This window comes from Primulina tabacum, chromosome 8 (assembly GCF_025594145.1).
Source record: "Primulina tabacum isolate GXHZ01 chromosome 8, ASM2559414v2, whole genome shotgun sequence".
NCBI classification, from domain to species: domain Eukaryota; kingdom Viridiplantae; phylum Streptophyta; class Magnoliopsida; order Lamiales; family Gesneriaceae; genus Primulina; species Primulina tabacum.
In genome coordinates, this window is record NC_134557.1 from 24,923,133 (window position 1) to 24,951,073 (window position 27,941).

The 27,941-nt window shown below is 40.9% G+C and overlaps 1 protein-coding gene and 1 pseudogene across 1 annotated transcript; both read left to right on the plus strand.

Annotated features, from left to right (window-relative positions):
- The first annotated feature begins 1,965 nt into the window (after positions 1–1,965).
- On the plus strand, positions 1,966–5,541 carry LOC142554854 (uncharacterized). Its single transcript, XM_075665516.1, has 3 exons — positions 1,966–2,335; positions 4,490–4,879; positions 4,954–5,541. Exons 1-3 carry the CDS (start codon positions 2,273–2,275, stop codon positions 5,008–5,010), a joined length of 510 nt encoding a protein of 169 aa, XP_075521631.1. The 5' UTR covers positions 1,966–2,272; the 3' UTR covers positions 5,011–5,541.
- On the plus strand, positions 2,723–4,330 carry LOC142554853 (uncharacterized; annotated as a pseudogene).
- Positions 5,542–27,941: the final 22,400 nt, after the last annotated feature.

The following is a 27,941-nucleotide window of genomic DNA, read 5'->3' on the forward strand; positions in this document are numbered from 1 at the left end:
ATTGAAAATCTGATATGAAAGGAATCATGATATGATTATTATTATGTGTTCCTGAGATTGTTGTTATCGTATAATCGAAGTCGGATCAAAGAACGGATATCGTATGAAATTGTTATCATTTCCAGATTGAATTTGATTGAGATTATACAGATTTGATATCAGATTGAGTTTGTTATCGATTATGAGTTGAGCTTGATATCTGTTGGTAATTGTATTGGTGGGTATATTGAGATTGTGCGGTTATGCCGTTGAAACAGAATTTGATTGAGTTCTGATTATATTCAGTATTGATTTGAATAGTATATTGATATTGTACTCCTCGATATTGTCATTGCGAGATTGAGTTTTGATAGATTCGAATTCGAGACTTCGACTTTGTCAGACCGAGAAAAGAAAGGTATAAATCAATGTCGAACCGGGAGGATACGACTCGAGTTTGATTTGACTTGAGTTTCCCAAAACCACATACTTTATTTCATTGCGTTGATGTTTGAAATTCATGAGATTGATACGCTTATTCTATTGATTTATAGCAAAGCACGTGTCGAGTCATGGACGGATGTGCCTAGTCATTGGCGGAGGTGCCAAGTCTTTGGCGGATGTGCAAAGACACTGCATGTTATATCAATGTTGCGTAGGAGCGGACTGACTTCTATTGCAGAGATTCGATATAGTATGCCAATGTCCAGGAACCGGGATCCCTAGATTATAGATGAGTCGAGTTTGAGATGACGAGTTCAGAGTTTATTTACAGCTTTATATTGATTCATGTCTTTCAGATTATGATACATGCTCTTGATATTTGTTCATGCTTTTATATCTGTTTATATGATTGCATGTATACATTGTTTATACTGGGATGTATTTCTCACCGGAGTTATCCGGCTGTTGTTGTGTTTGTATGTGTGCATGACAACAGATGGGACAGGATCAGGGTCACGAAGAGGATGAAAGATTCAAGTTTAGCGTGGAGATCCGGACATAGAGTAGATGGGTTTTCAGTACTTGATGTAGTGACTGAACATTAGTTTGAAATAAATGTACTTTGTACAGGACTTGTACATTATTGTTGATATTTATATCAGACTGATTTCATTATGTTCCGCACTTATGTATTTTAAAAAAAAATTTAGACCCAGATTATATAATTGATCCTAATAATGATTAAGAAGACGAATTAGGTTTGGGTCCCCACAGCTTTACATGGCTGCCTCTCCTCCGGCTTAGGTGCCCCTGGTGCCTGTGGTGGCCTCTATTGTCCGAGCTTCTGGAACTGACCTTGGGGCTTCTGCTGCCCATGTTGCTTCGGTGGCCTGGTGAACCGTCTCTTATGTGGCCGCGAGCTAGACTAGGTCTGATGCCTCTTCCGCTGCATCTCGGAGTCGTTATCCCTGATTTCCAGTTCCGCCAGAAAAGCACAAGCGGTGGCCTCATCATAACTCACCGGTTTCATCAGCATAACATCCCGACGTAAAGTGGGTTTTGAGCGGCATCCCTCGCAATAAGGGGCACAAAGTGAAAGCCCCTGTCAAACTTCCTGATAAACTCTGCCACAGACAAGTCCCCTTGTCGGAGACTCATACACTTTCTCATCAGGCATCTCCTGACCTCAGATAGAAAGTATTTGTTGTAGAATATATCCTTGAATTGATCTCATGCAGGGGTAGCCAAGTTTACCCCGTGCGCTGCTACATCCCACCAAAGGGTTGCATCATCCCTCAGCATGTACATGGAGCACCTGACCCGATTTCTGTCTCTCATGTCTAGATACTGAAATTGAAGCTATAGTGATCGGATCCAACCCTCTGCTAAGAACGGATCAGTAGTACCCTCGAACTCCTTCGGGTTTAGCCGTTTGAACTGCTCATAAATGTCTGTCTGAGGCCTCGGAGCCTGTTGTACCTGCTCCATCAATCTAGCAATATCCTCACGGTACGTTTGGTAGTATTGACTATTGTAGGATTAAGGAAGGATTAATATATAATCCGTTTTTTGATTGGTTTTTTATTGAACCATTGATATCTTCCAGCCCGTGATAGAGTCAATGTAGGGGCATGAAAAGAAGAGACATTAGTTTCAACTTTTTGGTGGTATAAACAATCCTGAAATGAACAGGAATACCTATTTCAGCAGCCCCTACCGAAATTACCCTTTCTCTCACCAACTTTAAAGACCAAACTCTTGTCAACACCTTTATCTCAACAACCAACAAGACCGAACTCTTCTCATCTCTCTTCAATGGCGTCCTCTCGTATTTGTTCAGGCTGCGAAAATGTTGAAGGGTGAAGTACATTTCTGTCTTCTGTGGCAGTTTTGTAAGCATCCGTGTGTGGAGGTAAATGTTGTATGGGTTTTTTTGGGCGAAATACTTCATTTTCCCGCTTCTTATTCGTGAACTGATAATGATTGCTACTGAATTTTCGTTTAATTTCTTTCTATCTGTGACCGTAAGGAAGCTTGTGCTATGCTACGGAAGTGAGGTTGGGTTAGTTGTGAATTTCCCCCATAATTTTTGAAGCTACGTTTTGGGCATTTCGCTAGGAGAGTGAAAGAAAGTATTTTCCTTTATTTTCTTAAGTAATCAGTAATTAAATAAGAGTTCGTAATTCTGTTTTTTTAAACTAGAATTTTAGTTTTAAATTTACATTTTTTAACCGAATTTTTTTTGAATTTTTTTTCACTAAAAATATAAATACAAATTTTCATTGTGTATTTTGATTTTGGTTAACATCCTATGTCCTCTAATCGCGTATCCATGAAATCACATTTGTTAGTTTACAATGTTCCTGTCATTTGTTTGTTAATCAGACTTAAATTTCTAGTTTTCTGTTGACTTTACTGATTACATGGAGCACGGTAGTAAACTTGTAATCCTTCCGCTGGTCTACCATATGTTCTGTCGCTCTTTTGTGATGTTATGTCTCCTAATACGAGAGCATACACGAATGGTCTCAATTACCCGTGGTGTCCGTCGAAGACAAGCTGCTTCGTACAGCATGATCGAAAGGGTCCATGCTCAATTGACCAATTTGCATAGGATTATTGAAGTCGGAGATATCCAATGTCTGACTAACTTAAGGATGAATCGTAGCGCGTTTGCACGACTCTGTTATTTGTTAACAAACGTAAGCGGGTTATCTGACTCAAGATACGTACGAGTCGAGGAGAAAGTGGCCATGTTCTTGTCTATATTGGCACATCATAAAAAGAATCGTGTTGCTGGGCATGATTACATACGTAGTGGACAGATAGTTAGTGCTCATTTTCATGATGTTCTTAAAGCGTTGTTAAAGTTACATCCACTACTCCTTGTGAAGCCGTCTCCTGTCAATGATGATTGTAGAAATGAAACATGGAGGTGTTTTAAGGTAACACCACATTTTCATTGTTATTTATCGAACTTTTGTTTCCTTAATATGTGGTTCGATAATATAAAGGTTATTTACACATTGCTTACAGGGTTGCCTCAGAGCATTGGATTGAACCCATGTCGGTGTACATGTACCTTGCCGAGAAAAAGCAAGATACAGAAATCGAAAAGGTACTATTGCTGTGAATGTGTTGGGTGTATGTGACCGCAATATGAATTTCATCTATGCTCTGACGGGCTGGGAGGGATCCGCGGCAGATGCTCAAGTTTTAAGAGATGCGCTAAGCAGGGATGATTCATTGAGAGTTCCACGAGGTTTGATCTGTATTTCTAAACATTCGCTTTCTTTCTTCGTTTTGTACCAAGAATTGAAACAAATTATTCGCTTACAAAGATTGGTAAAACTCGTAATTTTTGATGTTACCAAAACGCAGGTTGTTATTATCTATGTGATAATGGATATGCAAATGTTGAGGGTTTCTTGACTCCGTATCGCCGTGTTAGGTATCATCGTGATGCTTGGGGCAATCGTGCTTGCGGACCACAAGATTACAAGGAGTTGTTCAATTGGAGACACTCTCAAGCTCGGAACGTAATTGAAAGAGCATTTGGTTTGTTGAAAAAAAGATGGGCCATCCTTCGAAGTCCTTCTTTTTACCCACTAAAAGTTCAGAACCATATAATTTTGGCTTGCATTCTATTACACAATTTCATACGAGCTCAAATGGATGAAGATCCATTGGACAATGTAGAAGAGTATGTTGGGAGCCCAGTTAATGACACACAAAATGCTTACATTAACAGTTTGGAGTCCTCAATTGGGTGGGATGCTTGGAGAGACGAGTTTGCAATGTCGATGTGGAACATGAACAATTAACTCGCTTGTATTTCATTTTATTTAGTTGATACTGTACTTTCAATTTCTTTGTATTGATTTTGATATTTTAATTTTTACAAGTTTGTGACATTATTCACTTTTGTGCATGCAATATTTGTGCTTTTATATAATTGTTCAATGTAATTTTTGCCACTACAGTTTGCTTCAATATTTCCATATGTCTTTACTTCGTCACATAGTATGACACAGTTGAATTACGTTGGTTATTTTTTTTTACACAGGAAGAGAAACAACTCAATCAACTCTACATGGATAGTGGAGCATCGTCTGCGAGTGTTGTCGGTAGAAGCAACAAACAAGAGAAGACACGACGTAGTTGGAATGCTCGAAAAGAAGAAGTTCTAATCCAAGCACTAAAAGATGTCATAACGAAGGGATGGAAAAGTGAGAATGGATTTAAGGCTGGGTATTTAAATCTGTTGGAGAATGCAATGCAGGAAGCTATCCCCGGGAGTAGCTTACGTGGAAATCCACATATCAACTCGAAGATCCACGTGTGGAAGAAAACATATAGTGCTTTAGTTACCTTACTAAGCAAAAGTGGTGTGGGTTGGAATGATTCTAATAACACAATGGATGTGACGGACGAAACATGGGAGGCACTCGTGAAGGTATTGGTTTTATTGTTTAGTTAATAATGATTACATTGTTGATTTTTCTTCTTTAATTCTTGTATTTGTCGTAGACCGACCCAACGTTACATTCAATGAGACATAAGCAGTGGACACATTACCATGACTAGTGTGAGATATTTGGAAATGATCGTGCTACTGGTGAGCGCACAACCAATTTCGAGAATGCACTTCATGAGGTCCTCAACATAGATAATGAACTACCTACTGCTGCGTGGCTTGCCGACACACCTGCATTTAACATGGTAGACGATGCTGAAGACTCTAAATCTGATACGAATACGCCATCATCAAAACCTAAGGAATGTGTAACTTCGAAGACTAAGGAAAGGAAGAAGACTACTGACGACGAACATACCATAGTTGAAGCCATCAAAAACCTTGCCGACATAACGAGAAACACAATGACATATTTGATCAAGAAGCTTGATTCAGAGGACAAGCTTTCAGATGCACAAGATGAGGTGTTGAGTGCGTTGGACGGGATGACTCATCTTTCAGAGGACGAGCAAGTTCTTGCTGCTAAGTTGTTGTTTAACAACCACAACGACTTGGCTTTGTTTCAACGATTAGGTCATCGTGACAAGATTTGTTTGGTGAATAGGATTTTGGGCGGACAGTAATGGGTGAAGAAGATGTGTTTTTTGCGAACATGATTAATTGTGAATCGAACATGTAACACCTCTATGCTTTTACTCTGTATCAAGGGCATTGTACGAGTCTTTTTTTCGGGTATGTGTTATTGTTCAAATGTAATATGTCCCATGTGTGAGTACATTTTGCTGTTGTAAGAAGTTGTATATGTAGTTGTACGTTCTCACACATGTTATTCAGTGATGAAATTAACTATGTTGGTATGTGAAGAAATTGTGCTAACTTTTTATTATACTAAACATTAACGCAATCGTGTAAACAATATAGAATTAAGGAAATGCAATTGTTTAACGTTGATTGTGGGAGAATGACGTTAAGGAGAGAAAAATTAACAACAAGCTCCCAACAAAATTCAAAGAATTTGTAGGCTAATAACAATACTTTCGGATTACTTTGCAACGTTAATTTACAAAATGTTGGTACAAAGTCTGATTTTTCCCACCGTTGGAGACTGTACAACCAACGTGCCTAATCTACTAACATGGCGTCAAAAGGGTTAGTACTACATAATGGATTCAAAAGAGTGGGGAAACAACGAAACTTTTTCATAACTGTAACCTGCTACCCACTTCAGTCAGTGGTGAGGTCAATTACGAGGATTGCCGATCCGCCAGGGCCGGCCTTTTTCATCTTGCAATCTTCACCTGTGTTACAACGATGAACTTGGACTTTTGTCGGTGTCATCTTCTTCTTTACATGCCTTTTGTCGCTCCATTATTGGGTGACATAACTTCATTTTCTTCCTCTTCTTGGGCAAATCAGAGCCAGGTTCAAGCATTTTAACACCCTTGCAAGTAGCATCACACTTCTCATCGTTCTGATTCTTTTTGCTTTCATCGTCGGAACACAGATCAATCAGCGGTATAACGTATGGGCTTGTGACAGTATCTTCAGAACCAAAGTTATAAGTAACAGACATGTTTTCGAGAGTGATCACACATACAAACGATTTTGGATGATATATACATGCGAGCTTCAGTTGCATGAGTTATTTAAATAGAGACATTTAATGTACCATACACTTACCCAACTACTTGTTGTAATTACTAGTCTTTCAACCTGTTCCCTCAAATGGTATAGAAACGTAGGTCAACTCCAAAGAAGATATGCAAATCACATTTTAATGAAGGGTCCCATGGTGGTAGATATTAGACATAAATAACTTTGGCAAAAATTTACATTTACTAATAATGTTTACAAACCAACCATATTCGCAGTTGTTTGTCAAAGTCTACATGCTGGTACACCTCTTGGCGCACACGGGATTTAATACAGACACTTTCACCACTAATCTGCAAAAAACAAGTAAATTCACTTAAAATGATGCATTATCTAATTTTCAAAACAATTAAGTAGAAAGTTGTAGGATATATTTCACACATTGAATAAAATTAAACAAAGTTGTACCACACATACTTACGTGGAAATACTAAAAGTAAAGTTCCTAATCAGAAGTCATCTTTTACTCCTCCCTCAGTTCCATTTGCTCCAACAACATAGCTATCTCTTGGGAGTTCTTCTCCATTCTCTTCGCTAGATTGTGATTTTCACGACTTAAATCTGATATAGCCTTCAGTAAATCACCAAGTTTCTTACAAGCCTTACGTTCATTGTCACCAGTATCATTCGTGTTTGAATTGGACAGATTAGGCTGCGAGGATGAAGTTTCTACATACGTTTTTTTCAGAAAACTATCAAATGCTTCCTTGGCCTCTTTCCTACTCTCTTACCCTTTGAAACAATCCCCAGGAAATCTATTTACTTCGGAGTTTGCTTCAGACCACTTGTCATATACACCAGCTTTTCTTCCAACAAAAACAACATAGTATTTAGGCTGCATTCAAAGATGTTTTAGCACTAGCTCGGGAACACATTATCGTAAGAAAGATAAGCGACAAAGAAGACTGATAATATAAAAAAAAAAGGGTCTCATTTGCGAATCCGCAAATGAATAATTTACGTACAAAAATTTGTTGAAGAAAATAGAATTAGAAGACATCACCATCTCTAGAGATAAATATGTTTTACAAGTAGCTGGTAATCTTCACGGACGTCGATATTAAATCCGGACAACACGGTCACAACCTTGGGAAATCCGATGAACGAACACAAACAATACGATGCACAAGAAGGACTGTTACAAAAAAAAAACCTCAAATCGTATAAGACCTGTAATTGGTGGAAGAAAAATTAAATATAGGTATGCACAAAACATTTCAGCAGTTAGTCTGCAAGAAATTCACCTTTTCAATCGTTCACGTCCACCAAACTTTGCGGAGCAACGAGGATGAAATCATAAATCGGAATGAGATTACACCAGCGACAGAGGACGTAAGGGTTTGGATTGGGGATGAGGAAGAAATTCTCGTGGGTCTCAATTGCTCCCAAATAATAAAATATTGACTAATACTGTAATATAAACAATAAATGCGTACACTCAAATTTATTTTTATTATCTAGATTTATGTTTATTTTATAACATCTAACTCATATATTTAAATATTTAATTAGATATCTAATTATTTTAACAATATTTATTTAAATAGCAATGGGGGCATTTAGGTCATTACATTAAAATTTACAAAAATAATCAATCATTTTAAAATCATATCAAACACCATATTATTTATCCAACTATACTATTAATCCATATCTCTCATTTTTTAATCACTCTGATTACTAATCATTTATTTATCCAATCTCTACTACCAAACGTAGCCTCAAGGACTTGGGTTGCTGCGTCTCCTGGCGGTTGTGGAGGTGGAAGGCCTCTATCGCCTCTAGGAGTAACATCATATCTGTCAGTGCTGGGAGCGCGTCGGGTAGGCATAATATCTTAATATAGTCCAAATTCTAAATGTAACACATAATGCAATTTAATCTAGTTTTTTTAAAACATTTATCCTTAAATCATGTAAATAGCTAAACATATAATATAAATCACTGAAAAACATGTATCGTGTAAACGTGCAGGTAATAAAATCAAACCATTCAAAACATTTGAAACATGTAAACTTACAGACTTGAGGTTTGAAGACTGAGCTGCTGAAGTTGATGGTGACACAACCCTATACAGGAACTTTGCTCTGATATCAACTGAAACGTCTACTAATTAAAATACTGCAAAATGTTTTTTATTAAAACTCGAAAATACAATTAAATGCATGCATGCAACAACAGCTAACAATCACACGTATTAAAATAAAAATATTCAATTATTGGTAAAAATATTGCAATTAAAAAAAGAGAAATCGTAATAGCCTAGACTGTCGTTTAAAATAACTCAAATGAGAAGCCTGCAAAAATACTGACAAACCATCGACATGTAAAAACGAAAATGTAAGAGGATATCCATGTTCACTCATAACTCATAAACATAAATGTGCGGAAAAATATGGTCATCGGGTTAGCGTGCGCACATCCAGCTCCGCCTACTTAGTTTTCGGCGCCTTTCGTCTTCTCATCAATATGCTCACATGCATCATTCACACCTAGTGAGTCTAAAGACTGTGGGAACACGGACGCTAACTCATTTTCTTCAATGATATTTGGGATTAAGTGGATAAATTAAATAAACTAGGTCGAGTTTTTTTTTTTTAAGTTGAGCATCTCATACGCAAGTGTACAAAATACTACAACAAGTTATGCTCCATTTTATATAATTCACAAGATCAAGTTCAATGACTACAACATGATCAAAAGTACAAATCTTGTACAAAACAAAGTCATAACAAACTAGTGTTTATCAACTACATGTCATGTGTTGAACAACCAGCTCTACATCTAAGCCCGGATCACCACTCTAATCTCGATCTATCATGCTCTTCTCGACCCTGATCATGTCTTACCTGTTGTCATGCACACATACAAACACAACAACAGCCGGATAACTCCGGTGAGAAACATATTTCCCAGTGTAAACAATGTATACATGCGTTTTATACAAGTATATACAAAAGCATAAAACATGTATCACAGTCTAAGAAAACATAAAGCGATATCAAGCTTTAAATTAAACTCTTAAACTCTTACTCTTGACTCGACTCTTATCTAGGGATCCCAGTGTGAATAAGAACGTAACAAATCTCCCACCTACTTGTAGAACCCGTAAATCAGTAGACGTATAAGCCATGCATAATTCTAGATTTTTAAATTTAATTGACTTCATTGCATGATTATTTTAAATGCATTTATTTGAAGTTAATTATTCATTATTTCAGTTCAGTAGTTTGATTTTTAGCATTTCAGTTATTTCAGTGAGGCCGGACTGGAGTTGGAGTTTTGAGATAGAATTTAAGATTTGAGAAATATTTCCAGAAGTTAATTTAGCTAGCAAGTAAGTTCATTTAAGTTAAAAAGAAGTTTAAGGAATTATTTAAGTTAGTTGAGGATTTTAATTTAATTATTGGAGGTGATTAAGAAATGAGCTCATTTAAGTTACTTAATTAAGGGGTTAGTTCACTAAATTAATTAAAGGATTAGTAAGGCTTTTAAGGGTTATTAAATTACTAGATAATCAATTTTCCTCCTACCATTTATCATGCATTTTCGGCCACACCCCTAGAAGAACAAACTAGGACTTGCCAACTCACCTTTGACCCATTCTTGGTTGATTAGCATGCTAATTCTTTTAGCTATTTTTCCACCTTAATTAATTAATACTAGACCACTATCCTAACCCTTGTTTGGCATGATAAAATCGGCCACTATAGTCTAGAACCACCCAAGAGATCATTTGATAGCAATTCAAAATTCAAAATTCAAATGCATGAAGACTTGGTCTTGATATGATCCTATTTTTGTGCACCCTTCTCCTCACCTTCATAACCATCACTCCCCCCTCCACCTCCACCGAAAATAAGACCCCTTTTCAGTAGAAAAAAACGTGAATAACAGCTAGGGAGAAAGGGAGAAAATCGAGAGCCAAGAAAGGTAGAGAAGCAAGCCACTCCGTCTCCTCCGCGCCGTCTCGTCTCTTCTTTTCGTTTTCTTTCGAAACGAAACCAGGCATGTCTAGATTTCTTTCAAACCTCAATCAAGTCATATTATCATTTATTTTTCAGTACATGATCATGTTTTAGCAAGCAAAAACCGAGATACATGTCAAAATATTTTGGAACACACATGCAGAATTTCGGCTCTTCATGGCAAGCTTCACGTTTTTCTGAGTTTTGATGGTTTCAGGTATTGGATCGACTCCAGGCTCCCAAGGCGACTTGTATACATGTAGTAGGATGCATTAGGACCATGTTGGTCCATTCAAACCAGCCCCATGCTTGCTGGAAAACCGAAATGACAGCAAGTTCCCCATAAGTGCAGAAATGTGATTCGAAATTTCAGTTTTGTGTCAAGGGTTGTGGATCTGATCTTGGCTGCCCCAAGGGCCTTTAGCCATGGTTGGATCACTTCCCTAGCATGTCTAGGACGTGACTAAGTCGCCCTTTTGGTGGCTTGGTCCATGGCTCATCGGTTTTTAAATAATCAACAAGAACAGCCCCTTTCCCCATTCGGCCCTTCCATTTTTCAGCATATGGTTCGTTTCTTTTGTGGCTTGGTGTGGATCTTGGTTGGCCTATGGCCCTTAGCCACGGTTCATATCATGCTCCTAGATGTCTAGATCGTGCCATGGTCAATCAAATGGCCACTGGAACGACGCAAGACATCGATCATAGCATAAACACTACACACGCATGCACGTTGCTCTCGGTTGGACCCTTCGGTTAAGATTTGGTGTGATGCGGATTGTGGCTGGCCTAGGGCCCTTAGCCATGGTTCAAATCATTCCTTGGGATGTTGGTAAGAGTCTCTGGTCGGTGGTTCACGCCCCTAATGGCCGATAGTCTCGAAACCAATGCAAGTCTTGTAGTGCGCAGCTGCTGTATTTTTTGACAGCAAGTATGCTGCTGTTCAGAAGCGTCGTTTGAGTTCTTGGTTGGCTTTTAGCCCATGGCCTTGGACTGGACAGTGCCTCATTGAGTTAGGAAGGTCATGTTTTTGACCGTTTGTCATTTGGATCATTTTTGAGGTCGTACGAGAATTTACGGTGCAATGTGCCAAATTGACTCTCGAAAGAGCGTTTCGTGTTTTGGCCTCCATTCCACCTAGATCTCGACCCTATCATTTTAGGAGCATTATTTTATGATTTTTCAGCGTATTTTAATCATGACTATACGTCGGTTCAGTGTCGGTTCAGGTTGGTTCGGAGTCATGATTAAATGCGAAGTCATTAGGCGTCATAGTCGCATCTTTTGAACGTAAATTGCATAGTTGGTCATGTTTTAGCTATTGCATATTTTTCATGGCACAGTTAGGTTGCAGCGAGCCTGGGAACGATCCAATCCAATCCAGTTGGTAAAATTACAGGAATTTTCATTATGCCAGTTAATTATTTTACGTGCATTAAATAGAAAATGATTATTTTGAGATTTATGCGATATGGCTTGTGGTTCATTCACTATGTGGGAGTGTTATTTTATACGGTCGCCAGTGACCGATCAGTTCAGTATGGTACCACCCGGTCGCCAGTGACCGGCCAGCTCAGTTCAGTTTCAGCCTCCCCGATAGCCAGTTACCGATCAGTTCAGCTTAGTGCAGTGGCCACAGGCGTAAAACATAATCTCAACAGAAAATTTTATCAGTTATTTCAGTACAGGCTCCAAGGAGCAAATATTTTTACAGTGACTTCCAGTTCAGTTATGCACGTATTATAATTGCTCAGTACAGATTATTTTAGTATGCCTCAGGACAGGATATTTTATCACATGCATATTTTAAATTCAGATTTTTACTCGTTACCTGCAATTTATGCATGCTGAGTCTTTAGGCTCACTAGACTTGATTGTTGTAGGTACTGATGAGGCCAGGGCCGAGGGCGGGGACCAGTGAGCCAGCTTGGGTCGGCAGTAGTGGCACCCGAGGACCTCAGTGCAGCAGTTGTTATGTTTTTCCGCAAACAATTTTATCAGTTGTTGGATATTTTTAAATTGTGATTTTTGGCAAACTTTATTTTCTTCCGCTGCAATTATTTTGAAATATTGAACTTGTTTCACCAGTGATTTTATTAGCGAGGCCATTAAGTTCTTTTAAAAAAAAAAAAAAAAAAAAATTTAATTTTCCGCAAATTTTCAAGCAAGTAGTTCGAGGGCCTTCTCAGTTGGTATCAGAGCGAGGTTCTGTATAGGGTTTCACTATTACTGACCGCGAGAAGCTCACGAAGCCACGCCTTTGGTCTGTAAGTTTTTTTTCAGTTCAGCATTTTGTTCAGCATTTCAGTTATAGCATGAATTATTTTGTCAGCATGCTTCCAGATTTTCAGTATTTCAGAGTTCATTTAAAATAAATTATGGAATTATGCATGTTAGTTACGTATGGGTTATGTTGGAACAGTATGCCCCCTAGACGCATTTTAGAGCGCAACAGAGAGGTGGAGCCTCGCCGAGAGGACAGAGAGGAGCATAGACCGGAGGGAGACCTACCACCTCCTCCACCGCCCCCACCGGACATGAGCGCCCAGATGTTAGCTGGGATGGCACAGTTCTTCGCACAGTTTGCGGGGGGCGATGCCGCAGCCGTAGCCGCAGCCGCAGCCAGGCCGACAGGGCCCGAGGCTGTGTATGAGCGATTCATGAAGATGCGCCCGAAGGAATTCTCTGGGGCATCTGACCCCATGGTTGCCGAGGGATGGATCAAATCCCTCGAGGTTATCTTCGATTTTATGGAGCTGGGAGATGCAGACCGAGTCCGTTGTGCCACCTACCTGTTCACCGGAGACGCCCGCTTATGGTGGGAAGGAGCTTCGGTAGCCCTGACCTTGGCTACACTTTCTTGGACCCGTTTTACGGAGGTTTTCTACTCCAAGTATTTTGCTGAGGAGGTTCGCACCAGGCTGACCACCGAGTTCATGAGTCTGAGACAGGGGGATATGTCGGTTACGGAGTTTATCCGTAAGTTCGAGAGGGGCTATCACTTTGTGCCCCTGATAGCGAATGATGCCAGAGCCAAGCTGATGCACTTCCTGGTGGGTTTACGGCCGATCTTGCGCCGGGATGTTAGGGTATCTGACCCTGCTACTTATGAGATTGCCGTCTCCAAGGCCTTAGCCGCAGAGCAGGATCTGCGGGATATCGAGAGGGATCGCCAGGGCAAGCGCCCAGTCCAGGCACCGCACCGCCCTCCTCCTCTTCAGCATCAGCAGCAGAATAAGAGGCCTTTTCATGGACCGCCCAGGAACCGAGGCCAGCAGCAGCAGCAGCGGGGACGCCCAGCCCCGAGGACTCAGGAGCACCCAGTCTGTCCCAGGTGCTCACGTCGCCATCCTGGAGCATGTATGGCTGGCTCAGGAAAGTGTTTTAAGTGTGGCAGTCCAGACCACATGTTGCTGCAGTGCCCTCAGAGGAATCTGCCTACCCAAGGCAGAGTTTTTGCTCTCCATGCCGCGGAAGCCAACCCGGAGACTATGTTGTTGACAGGTACCTTTAAACTTTAAGTTATTCTTCGAATTTCAGCATTTTGGGAATCGGGATTTAGATTTTGAACTTAGAACTGTTATAGGATTGCATGCTCTACTCAGTTTTATTTCGGGGAAATTAAGCTAGAGGAACCTTGACCTTTGCATGTCTATAAGTTTAGACCTTGTAGTGGGATTCAACTTAGAGCTCCGCTCTTTCAGGGAGAATTTTTATATCTGGTTCCGCTACCAAGGCCTTGATAGATTCAGGGGCCACTCACTCGTTTATTTCGGAGATCTTTGCAAACTTTCTCAAGATCCAGACCATTGGGCTAGATACAGCCTTTTCAGTAGTGTTGCCGTCAGGCGAGGAGATGGCAGCTACCAATGTTATCCGAGATATAGACCTTGAGCTGCACGGTAATCTTGTTTATGCGGATCTGATTGTGCTACCGATGCCGGAATTTGACATCATCCTAGGGATGGACTGGCTATTGAGGAACAGAGTGTTGATAGACTTCCAGCGGAGATCCGTTCTTGTCCGACCGCTTGGAATGGAGCAGTTCTTATTTGAGCCGGACAGGTACTTTCCTTTACCGCGCATTATTCCTTATGTTCAGGCTAGGAAGCTCATGCATAGAGGGTGTCGGGCATTTCTAGAAACCTTTTTATCTGTCCCCGAGAAACCCAGCCAGTCAGCCTCAGATGTTCCGATAGTTAGAGATTTCTTAGACGTTTTTCCCGAAGACGTCTCTGGTATGCCACCCGAGAGAGAGGTGGAGTTTTCCATTGAGCTTGTGCCAGGTACGGCTCCGATATCCAAAGCGCCATACCGACTAGCACCGACAGAGATGGCAGAGCTTAAGAAGCAGATCCAGGAACTTCTCGACAAGGAGTTCATTCGCCCGAGCTTTTCTCCATGGGGCGCGCCAGTCTTATTCGTGAAAAAGAAGGATGGCTCGATGAGGCTTTGCATTGACTACCGGGAGTTGAACAGGGTTACAGTGAAGAATAAATACCCACTGCCGAGGATTGAGGATCTGTTTGACCAGTTGCAGGGAGCTTCGATTTTCTCCAAGATAGATCTGCGTTCCGGTTATCACCAGTTGAGGGTGAGAGATGCTGATGTCTCGAAGACAGCTTTCAGGACTCGTTATGGTCACTACGAGTTCCTAGTGATGCCGTTCGGTCTGACGAATGCGCCAGCGATCTTCATGGATCTCATGAATCGCGTATTTCAGCCGTACCTCGACCAGTTTGTGATAGTGTTCATAGATGACATTCTCGTCTACTCCAAGAGTCGGGAGGAGCACAGCAGGCATCTGACCACAGTGTTGCAGACATTGCAGAAACATAAACTATTCGCAAAGTTCAGTAAGTGCGAATTCTGGTAAGAGAAGGTGGCGTTTTTGGGCCACATCGTTTCTAGCAGTGGTATTGAGGTAGACCCCGCAAAAGTTGTAGCAGTCAGAGATTGGGTTGTGCCTCAGAATGCATCCGAGATCCGCAGTTTCCTTGGGCTAGCAGGATATTACAGAAAATTCATCCAAGGATTTTCCTCTATTGCCGTTCCACTCACAGCACTGACAAAGAAAAATGTGAAGTTTGTGTGGAGCGAGGAGTGTCAGAAGAGCTTCGATACTTTGAAGCAAGCTCTTATTTCAGCACCAGTTTTGGCCATGCCATCAGGGCCCGGCGAGTTTGTCCTTTATACCGATGCTTCGAAGCTTGTTTTAGGTGCAGTTTTGATGCAACATGGGAGAGTGATAGCGTATGCTTCTCGGCAGCTGAAAATCCACGAGAAGAACTACCCCACCCATGATCTGGAGTTAGCGGCCGTAGTTTTTGCTTTGAAGATTTGGAGGCACTATCTGTATGGAGAGAAGTGTCAGATCTTTACCGACCATAAGAGCCTCAAGTATTTCTTTACGCAGAAGGAGCTGAACATGCGTCAGAGACGTTGGTTGGAGCTTGTGAAAGACTACGATTGTGACATTAGCTACCACCCGGGTAAAGCTAATGTAGTTGCGGATGCTTTGAGCAGGAAAGTCGCAGTGATGGCTCATTTGACGATGCAGAAACCTCTTCAGATCGAGATGCAGAGGTTTGATCTTGAGACTTACCCTCGAGGTAGAGTTCCTCGTCTATCTACCTTGACTATCCAGTCCTCTCTTATTGACCGTATTCGCAGCGGTCAGGCAGCAGATGAGCAGTTGGCACAGTGGAAGAAGAGAGATGAAGCCAAGGGCAGTGTTTTGTATACAGTCAGCGACGGTATTGTGAGATACCGAGATAGGATATGGGTTCCTAGCAGTGATTCTATCCGAGCAGACATCTTATCAGAGGCCCATACGTCCCCGTACTCCATTCACCCTGGGAGTACGAAGATGTACAAAGATCTGCAGCTATTGTATTGGTGGCCAGGAATGAAGAAGGACATCAGGCGTTTTGTATCCGAGTGCCTGACTTGCCAATTAGTGAAGGCCGAGCATCAGAGACCAGCAGGTTTGCTCAAGCCTCTTCCTATTCCCGAGTGGAAGTGGGAGAACATTACCATGGACTTTGTGACCGGATTGCCGAGGTCAGCCAGAGGATCGAATGCTATCTGGGTGATTGTAGATCGTCTTACCAAATCAGCGCACTTCTTGCCTATTAAGACGACTTTCACCATGGTTCAGTATGCAGAGCTGTATATCCGAGAGATAGTCCGACTCCACGGTATTCCAGTTTCTATCGTATCCGACAGAGATCCCAGATTCACTTCCTCGTTTTGGAAGAGTTTGCATTCGACTATGGGTACGAAGTTGCTGTTTAGCACAGCTTTCCATCCACAGACAGATGGACAGTCGGAGCGAGTTATTCAGATCTTAGAGGATCTTCTCCGTGCTTGCGTCATTGATTTCTCTGGGAGTTGGGAGTCGAACTTACCATTGGTAGAGTTCACCTATAACAACAGTTTCCAGTCGTCTATAGGTATGGCTCCGTATGAAGCGCTGTATGGTCGCAAGTGTAGATCTCCTGTTCATTGGGATGAAGTAGGAGAGAGAGCAGAGTTGGGTCCAGAGATTGTTCAGCAGACAGCAGATGTAGTAGTCAGGATCCGTGATAGAATGAGGAATGCTCAGAGCCGACAGAAGAGTTATGCCGATCAGCGGAGGAGAGAGTTAGAGTTTGCAGTGGGCGATCATGTCTTCGTGAAAGTGGCACCTATGAAGGGTGTCATGAGATTTGGCAAGAAAGGGAAGCTCAGTCCGAGATTCATTGGACAGTTTGAGATCCTCGACAGAGTTGGGACGCTAGCGTATCGTGTGGCTCTTCCGCCAAATCTGGCCGGAGTACACAATGTCTTTCACGTCTCCATGCTGAGGAAGTATATGGCAAATCCTTCGCATGTGCTGAATTTCGAGCCGTTGCAGCTTACTCCGAACTTATCTTATGAGGAGAGACCCGTGCAGATCTTAGACAGACAGGAGAAGAAACTTCGGAACAAGTTGGTTAAGCGAGTCAAAGTCAAATGGCTCAACCATTCAGAGGAGGAAGCTACGTGGGAGTCTGAGCCGGAGATGAGAAGTCGATACCCTGAGTTATTCGGTGAGTTCTAATTTCGAGGACGAAATTTATTTTAAGGGGGGAAGGATTGTAGAACCCGTAAATCAGTAGACGTATAAGCCATGCATAATTCTAGATTTTTAAATTTAATTGACTTCATTGCATGATTATTTTAAATGCATTTATTTGAAGTTAATTATTCATTATTTCAGTTCAGTAGTTTGATTTTTAGCATTTCAGTTATTTCAGTGAGGCCGGACTGGAGTTGGAGTTTTGAGATAGAATTTAAGATTTGAGAAATATTTCCAGAAGTTAATTTAGCTAGCAAGTAAGTTCATTTAAGTTAAAAAGAAGTTTAAGGAATTATTTAAGTTAGTTGAGGATTTTAATTTAATTATTGGAGGTGATTAAGAAATGAGCTCATTTAAGTTACTTAATTAAGGGGTTAGTTCACTAAATTAATTAAAGGATTAGTAAGGCTTTTAAGGGTTATTAAATTACTAGATAATCAATTTTCCTCCTACCATTTATCATGCATTTTCGGCCACACCCCTAGAAGAACAAACTAGGACTTGCCAACTCACCTTTGACCCATTCTTGGTTGATTAGCATGCTAATTCTTTTAGCTATTTTTCCACCTTAATTAATTAATACTAGACCACTATCCTAACCCTTGTTTGGTATGATAAAATCGGCCACTATAGTCTAGAACCACCCAAGAGATCATTTGATAGCAATTCAAAATTCAAAATTCAAATGCATGAAGACTTGGTCTTGATATGATCCTATTTTTGTGCACCCTTCTCCTCACCTTCATAACCATCACTCCCCCCTCCACCTCCACCGAAAATAAGACCCCTTTTCAGTAGAAAAAAACGTGAATAACAGCTAGGGAGAAAGGGAGAAAATCGAGAGCCAAGAAAGGTAGAGAAGCAAGCCACTCCGTCTCCTCCGCGCCGTCTCGTCTCTTCTTTTCGTTTTCTTTCGAAACGAAACCAGGCATGTCTAGATTTCTTTCAAACCTCAATCAAGTCATATTATCATTTATTTTTCAGTACATGATCATGTTTTAGCAAGCAAAAACCGAGATACATGTCAAAATATTTTGGAACACACATGCAGAATTTCGGCTCTTCATGGCAAGCTTCACGTTTTTCTGAGTTTTGATGGTTTCAGGTATTGGATCGACTCCAGGCTCCCAAGGCGACTTGTATACATGTAGTAGGATGCATTAGGACCATGTTGGTCCATTCAAACCAGCCCCATGCTTGCTGGAAAACCGAAATGACAGCAAGTTCCCCATAAGTGCAGAAATGTGATTCGAAATTTCAGTTTTGTGTCAAGGGTTGTGGATCTGATCTTGGCTGCCCCAAGGGCCTTTAGCCATGGTTGGATCACTTCCCTAGCATGTCTAGGACGTGACTAAGTCGCCCTTTTGGTGGCTTGGTCCATGGCTCATCGGTTTTTAAATAATCAACAAGAACAGCCCCTTTCCCCATTCGGCCCTTCCATTTTTCAGCATATGGTTCGTTTCTTTTGTGGCTTGGTGTGGATCTTGGTTGGCCTATGGCCCTTAGCCACGGTTCATATCATGCTCCTAGATGTCTAGATCGTGCCATGGTCAATCAAATGGCCACTGGAACGACGCAAGACATCGATCATAGCATAAACACTACACACGCATGCACGTTGCTCTCGGTTGGACCCTTCGGTTAAGATTTGGTGTGATGCGGATTGTGGCTGGCCTAGGGCCCTTAGCCATGGTTCAAATCATTCCTTGGGATGTTGGTAAGAGTCTCTGGTCGGTGGTTCACGCCCCTAATGGCCGATAGTCTCGAAACCAATGCAAGTCTTGTAGTGCGCAGCTGCTGTATTTTTTGACAGCAAGTATGCTGCTGTTCAGAAGCGTCGTTTGAGTTCTTGGTTGGCTTTTAGCCCATGGCCTTGGACTGGACAGTGCCTCACTGAGTTAGGAAGGTCATGTTTTTGACCGTTTGTCATTTGGATCATTTTTGAGGTCGTACGAGAATTTACGGTGCAATGTGCCAAATTGACTCTCGAAAGAGCGTTTCGTGTTTTGGCCTCCATTCCACCTAGATCTCGACCCTATCATTTTAGGAGCATTATTTTATGATTTTTCAGCGTATTTTAATCATGACTATACGTCGGTTCAGTGTCGGTTCAGGTTGGTTCGGAGTCATGATTAAATGCGAAGTCATTAGGCGTCATAGTCGCATCTTTTGAACGTAAATTGCATAGTTGGTCATGTTTTAGCTATTGCATATTTTTCATGGCACAGTTAGGTTGCAGCGAGCCTGGGAATGATCCAATCCAATCCAGTTGGTAAAATTACAGGAATTTTCATTATGCCAGTTAATTATTTTACGTGCATTAAATAGAAAATGATTATTTTGAGATTTATGCGATATGGCTTGTGGTTCATTCACTATGTGGGAGTGTTATTTTATACGGTCGCCAGTGACCGATCAGTTCAGTATGGTACCACCCGGTCGCCAGTGACCGGCCAGCTCAGTTCAGTTTCAGCCTCCCCGGTAGCCAGTTACCGATCAGTTCAGCTTAGTGCAGTGGCCACAGGCGTAAAACATAATCTCAACAGAAAATTTTATCAGTTATTTCAGTACAGGCTCCAAGGAGCAAATATTTTTACAGTGACTTCCAGTTCAGTTATGCACGTATTATAATTGCTCAGTACAGATTATTTTCAGTATGCCTCAGGACAGGATATTTTATCACATGCATATTTTAAATTCAGATTTTTACTCGTTACCTGCAATTTATGCATGCTGAGTCTTTAGGCTCACTAGACTTGATTGTTGTAGGTACTGATGAGGCCAGGGCCGAGGGCGGGGACCAGTGAGCCAGCTTGGGTCGGCAGTAGTGGCACCCGAGGACCTCAGTGCAGCAGTTGTTATGTTTTTCCGCAAACAATTTTATCAGTTGTTGGATATTTTTAAATTGTGATTTTTGGCAAACTTTATTTTCTTCCGCTGCAATTATTTTGAAATATTGAACTTGTTTCACCAGTGATTTTATGGGCGAGGCCATTAAGTTCTTTTAAAAAAAAAAAAAAAAAAAAAATTTAATTTTCCGCAAATTTTCAAGCAAGTAGTTCGAGGGCCTTCTCACTACTTCTCCCTTTTAGGTGGTGGTACGTTCTTATTCCCGGACTTTGGCCCACTATATCGAGTCTCTACAATAGGAGTCGATCTACTCCTAAGTGCATCGATATAAACCAAACTTCCAGTGACTTGGCACCTCTGCCAAAGACTCATAATACATGCTTTGCCATAACTCAATAGACTAAGCATATTAATCTCTAGAATTGCAAACACATCAAAGCAATAACAATTTAGTATGTGGTTTCGAGAAACTCAAGTTATATCTTACTCGAGTTATCTCTCCCGGTTTAACATTGATTTATACCTTTCTTTTCGTAGTTTCTGGTTGACACAACAATTCTCAATCTGCCTTTGTTCGGTCTTCGAAGCCTTCAATACCAAATTGAGAATGACATTTTCGAGAAGTACAACATCAACATGCTACTCAAAGCAATACATGATTTGATCAGTACTCAATCTACTTAAATTTTGATGGCATAACATCGCAATCTCGATATACCCGGCAACTCAACCTCAATAGATACAAACCACAACTCATAATCAATAACATCTACAGCCCCCCAATATCAAAATCTGAACAATCTCATTCAAACACAGCTAAAAATGATAACAATTTCATACGTTGTCCGTTCTTCGATCTTGTTTTGCTTATAGGCTTATCATAATCTCAGAAACACATAATATCAATAAAATTATAATTTCTCCAATACCAAATTTTCTAACCATACAGGAAAGTAATAAAACTTACATCCTTTCGAAGCTCTTGACAAGAGAAGCACGGAACTAAACTCGGATTGAAAATCGGACGGCTGGATCTTGCACAATCAAAATTTTACAATCTAAAGAAGCTTGAGGATCAACTATGATATCTCGGTTCTTTCCTCTGCAATTATGAATGAAATGAAAGATTTATTTACTTCTTAACATGCATGGCAAGACATGTGGCTCATTATTCATTCAGAACGTCTCGCGCATATGCGCGAGACCTACTGTCTCAGCACTTGGCAAATCCATCTGCTCGCGCATATGTGCGCCTTGTCTCGCGCATATGCGCGAGACCCTCTGTCTCGGCACTCGGACATTACACATGCTCACGCATATGCGCGCCTAGTCTCGCGCATATGCGCGAGGTCTTCTGCCTCGGGATTTGCTGCTTACGCATATGCGCGCCTCATCTCCGCGCGTGTGCACGAGATATTATGGACTCCACACACATAATATTTCAAGTTTTCCCAAATCTTTCTCGGAGTTTATCCCTCTATAATTACATCAATTCATCAACTAAATAATTTCGGATTAAAAGATTATAATCTTGGGCATTACAATTCTCCCCCTCTGAGACATGATTTTGTCCTCAAAATCGCAGGCAATCAAATCACATAACATATGAATATATATCAGAAGCTGAATAAGAAACTTACATTAGTGAAACAACTCTGGAAATTTCTGTCTCATGTCTGATTCAGTCTCCCAAGTAGCTTCTTCAATGCCACGATGACTCCACTGAACTTTCACTAGCGGAATAGTCTTCGTTCTGAGCTGCTTTTCTTTACAGTCTAGAATCTGAATCGATTTTTCAAAATAACTAAGATTTTTATCGAGTTCTGCCTCATCAGGCTGAAGAACATGAGAAGCATCATAAAGATATTTCCGCAGCATAGACACATGAAAGACATCATGTATTCCAGTTAAAGACGGTGGAAGAGCGAGTCGATAGGTGGTAAGTGCAAGATTTGCACTTAATTTATATTAAATTCCATTTTGAATTATGCTTGTTTCGAACGGAATTATGCGTTTTTGACTTGTTTTGATTGTCATTTCAGGAATGGAGAAAAAAGTATAAACGAAGCCAAGTGGACCAAGAAATGCACAGCCACGAGCACGCCATCGGACAGAGGTGCACGCGCGGCTGCGCAAATTCACGCGCAGCCGCGCGCGCAGACATGCAAGATGATCGACAGAGGCGTGCGCGTGGCCGCTCCACATCACGCGCAGCCGCGCACACACATGCAGCTCACTGACCAGAGGCACGCGCGCGGCCGCGCCACATCACACGCATCCGCGCGCGCTCAGAAAAGAACCAGCGGCAGAATGGTGCGCGCGGCCACGCCACCGCGCGCACGGCGTTCCAGAAAGATATATAAAGCCGCATCCTAGGTCAGTAAAGGGGAGTTAGCCATCATTGGAGAAACACACGAGAGAACAGCCGCCTAGGGAGAGGAAACGCACAAGCAAACATGAGACGAAGATTCGGAGCGTGAAGAACAATCACAAATACGAAGAACGACGGATATGGGGACGAAGACGACACTTCGGATTTGTTATCTTTTCCTTCGCTTCTTTATTTTATAGTGTAGCGATGTCTAGAACTATGAATATGTATTGTGTTCTCGTGGATTTCGTGATGAACTAAATTTTTCATTCTAGAGAATGATGTAGCTTTGTGAACAAGATGATTTGACGTGGTTATTTTATATGATTGAATTCCATTGCATATTTAATTGTGTTTCTCTGTATTTATTTCACTGCAATTTACTGGCCATAAATTGTATGTAGTCTGATTAATTCTACAACTCGGGAGAGGGACTAGGATTATAGATCATTAGAGACGCATCATTGAATGTTTATATCGTTCGGAAAGTGTATAACTTTAGCGAGGCTTAGGTAAGAACATTGTTTGCCTTTACTAATTAAACGTATATTTTATTAGGAATAATTGAATCGAAGTTTGATTGGTGCAATTTATTCGTCACTTGGGAAAGGGGGAATAAAATACGCAAGTGTTCTTGGTCATTAAATAATAGGAATTCAGGAATTTAAATACAACCATGAAGAATTATTGTAGAAACTTAGTGAAATCATTCCTCTAGATATTTTCTCTCATTGATATTTCTCCATTCGGTGATTAGTTTAATTACTTTCTTGCAATCAAGTCATTTACATAAACCAAACATTCTTTCTGAATTTTCTAGATAAAGTCGAGACTATTATAATTACAAGCATTGATATATATTTTATTTACACTCCTCGTGGGATCGACACTTGCACTCAAAAATACATTTTACTATAACTTGACGTCGTGCGCTTGCGAGCAATCAAGAAAACACGCAACAATAGGCAAGATTACCTGACTTCTCCAGAATCTCATAAGGACCAATATAACGTGGAGACAATTTCCCTCGCTTGCCAAATCTGACAACGCCTCTGAAAGGAGAAATCTTCAGAAATACTCAGTCTCCTTGTTCAAAATCTAAAGGTCGACGTTGAATATCTGCATATTTGCCATGTCTATCTTGAGCTGTCTTCATTCTCTGCTGAATCAGCTTTACTTTCTCAGTCATATCTCGAATCATGTCAGGCCCAAGTTCAGGTACCTTAGAAATATCATCCCAGTAGAGAGGGGATCTGCACTTCTTGCCGTACAACGCTTCAAATGGAGCCATCTCTATACTCGTCTGATAGCTGTTGTTGTATGAAAATTGACGAAGTGGTAAAGAATCTTGCCAACTAGTGCCAAAATCTAGCACTACAGCTCTATGCATATCCTCCAATGTCTGGATAGTCCTTTCTGATTGTCCATCTGTCTGAGGATGATATGCAGTACTCAGATGTAATTTCGTACCTAGAGCTTGTTGCAAACTGTGCCAAAAATGCGAAGTAAATCGAGGATCACGATCTGATACAATGGACTTAGGCACGCCATGCAATCTGACCACTTTTCTGACATAAATCTCTGACATCTGGTTGTGTCTGTACGTCATTCGGTAAGGAATAAAACACGTTGATTTGGTCAATCTGTCAATAACAACCCAAATCACATCACAACCACGGGAGGATCGTGGTAGTTTCGTAACAAAATCCATGGAAATGTAGTCCCATTTCCATTCTAGAATAGATAAGCTATGCAACAGACCTCCTTGTTTCTTCCTTTCTGCTTTCACCTGTTGGCAATTCAAACATCTAGACACAAACTCTATGATATCTGATTTCATCTGTTTCCACCAAAACTGTTTCTTCAGATCATTGTACATTTTTCTGCCACCAAGATGAATACTAAAACGACTACAGTGTGCTTCTGTCAATATCTGTTGTCTCAAGTCTGAAATATCTGGCACAACAAAACAATTATTCACGTATAACACATTATCACGAACCTGATATTCTGGTTTATGCCCTGATCTGACCATCACAATTGAATTTTGAATATTCTGATCGACTTTCTGTGTTTCTTTGATTCTTAAGATCAGCTCTTGTTCAACTTGAGTGGTACAAAGTCTCAGAGGTTTACTATCTGTTTCAAATACTAATCCAGAAAGACAGAAATCTTCAATCAAATTCGAGACACCAATCGTCGATAGAGATAAAGAAAATACCTTTCGACTCAGTGCATCAGCCGCTGCATTTGATTTCCCTGGGTAGTATTTGATTTCACAATCAAAATCTTTCAACAAATCAAGCCATCTACGTTGCCTCATATTCAGTTCTGACTGTGAAAATAGGTATTTCAAACTCTTATGATCAGAATAAATTTCAAATTTCTAACCATATAGATAGTGTAGCCAGATTTTCAATGCAAATACGATGGCAGCCAATTCAAGATCATGAATCGGGTAGCGAGTCTCATGTGGTTTCAATTGTCTTGAGGCATAAGCAATAACATGTCATCGCTGCATTAAAATACAACCTAGTCCTCTGTGAGAAGCATCACAATAAACAACAAAATCACCAGTACCTGACGGGATAGTTAACACCGGAGCGCTGGTTAATCTCTTTTTCAACTCCAGGAAACTGGATTCACACGCCTCTGACCAAACAAAAGGAGTATTATTCTGGGTTAGTTGAGTAATCGGCTTAGCAATACTGGAGAAATCTTTGATAAATCGACGATAATACCCAGCTAAACCAATAAAACTGCGTATCTCTGGGACTGATGTCGTTCTCGGCCAACTGATCACAGCTTCAACTTTGCTAGGATCAACAGAAATACCATCTCCAGATATAATATGCCCCAGAAATACAACTTGTTTCAGCCAAAACTCACATTTCGACAGCTTTGCATACAGTTTTTCAGTTCTCAAAATTTTCAATACAGTTCTCAAATGCTTAGCATGATCAATCAGATTCTTTAAATAAATCAGAATATCATCAATAAAGATAATCACAAAGTCAACAAGATATTTCTGAAATATACGGTTCATCAAACCCATAAATACAGCGGGAGCATTCGTTAAACCAAACGGCATGACTATAAACTCGTAGTGGCCATACCTGGTTCTGAAAGCTGCCTTCGATATATCAGAATCTCTGACTCTCAGCTGATGGTATCCAGATCTCATATCAATTTTGGAATAAATAGAAGAACCCTGCAACTGATCAAATAGGTCGTCAATACAAGGCAAAGGATATTTATCCTTTATCGTAGCCTTGTTCAATTCCCGATAATCAATGCAGAGTCTCATTGAACCGTCTTTCTTTCTGACAAACAATACTGGAGCGCCCCAAGGAGAAACACTCGATCTGATGTAAACCTTGGCTAGCAAATCATCTAGCTGATCTTTCAATTCTTTCAGTTCAACTGGTGCCATTCTGTATGTAGTTTTAGAAATAGGTACTGTACCCGGTATCAATTCAATGCTGAAGTCTATTTCTGGGACTGGAGGCAAACCCGGAATCTCATCTGAAAAGACGTCAGCAAACTCACATACCACTGGCAAATCTGCCAATGAAGGGCTCGACTTCAGTACATCTACTGAATATACAAGGAATCCCTCTACTCCTTTCTGTAACAATCGAGTCATAGACAAAGCAGATATCAAAGGAATTCGAGCTCTTGAAACCTTACCGTAAAATTTCCATTCATCAGCCATCTCAGGTCTGAATCTTACAATTTTCTGGAAACAATCTACGGTAGCTCTGTACTTGGTTAGCATATCAATACCAATAATGCAGTCAAAATCAGACAACCCGAGTACAATACAATCTAACTCTATCTCATTACCATCATACTGCAGCATACAATGTCTAACAGAATTCACTGATATAAGACCTCTCCCCAAAGGTGAAGAGACAGATACTACAGCAGATAATGAGTCAATAGGCAAAGTATGTATCAATGCAAATCGCTCTCTAAGTATGGGATGCACCTGTATCAATCAACACATAAGCAGAGTAACCACAGAGAGAATAGTTACCTGCAACCACATCATCAGGTGCTTCCTGGGCCTGTTCCTCGGTCAATGCAAATATTATGGCCTGCTGTCTTGTAGGCTGGCTAACAGTCTGGCTTCCTCCTGGCCTCGGCTGTGACTGGGTAGTTGGTGGCTGGAAAGAGTGAACAGCAGATGATCGTCTATCAACCTGAGCCACTGATCCAGATGATTCTGCTCCCTGGGATCATTGAGAACCTCGTTGTGGACAGACTCTGGCAAAATGTTCCAGCTGTCGACTTATATTGCAATTACCAAGCACTTCTTGGCATTGCTCTGTTAGATGTCTTCCTCCACATTTCTGCAATAAACCCCTGTATAACTCTGGTTCTGGCCAGTCTGTTGTGAGCCACTGGAGCTAGATGAACTACTTCCAGACTTCTTAAACTGTTTTCCTCGGGATTTCAGATTATCCTTCTTCCCACTGCTGCTACCGCCACTATCAAATCTGGGAGGTGGTTGGAGGAATGGAACTAAGGTTTTTTCTAATTCTGTGTCTGAGCAATATACGAAGTTCCTCGCTATCTGATCAAACCCGCTTCAGCTCCTTTTGCTCTATTCAAGGCATCAGCAAAATTATTTGGTCGCCCTGTATTTACCAGTGTAAAAATATCTGGATTCAGCCCATTGATAAACTGATCAGCCATAGCTTCATCATTATCAGCAACATGAGGAGCAAAACGTAACAAAGTAGAGAATTTGGCCACGTATTCTTCAATGTTCAGATGACCCTGTTTCAAGTAAGCAAACTCTGCACCCTTGTATTTTCTGTACAATACTGGGAATAATCGTTGGTAAAATTCGGCTTTAAAGATTTTCCAAGTAATCACTGTACCTCGATGCTCCAAAGCTCTCTTGGTTGTGAGCCACCAGCTTTTTGCAACTTCATGTAACTGGTGCCCGATCAGTCTGACTCTACGCTTATATATATAGTCAACTGAATCAAACAACATCTCAATATCATCAAGCCCGCTCTCACAGTCGATAGACGTCTCAGTGCCTTTCAAAGTCGGCGGTTTGAATGACTGAAATCTCTTTAACAGTGT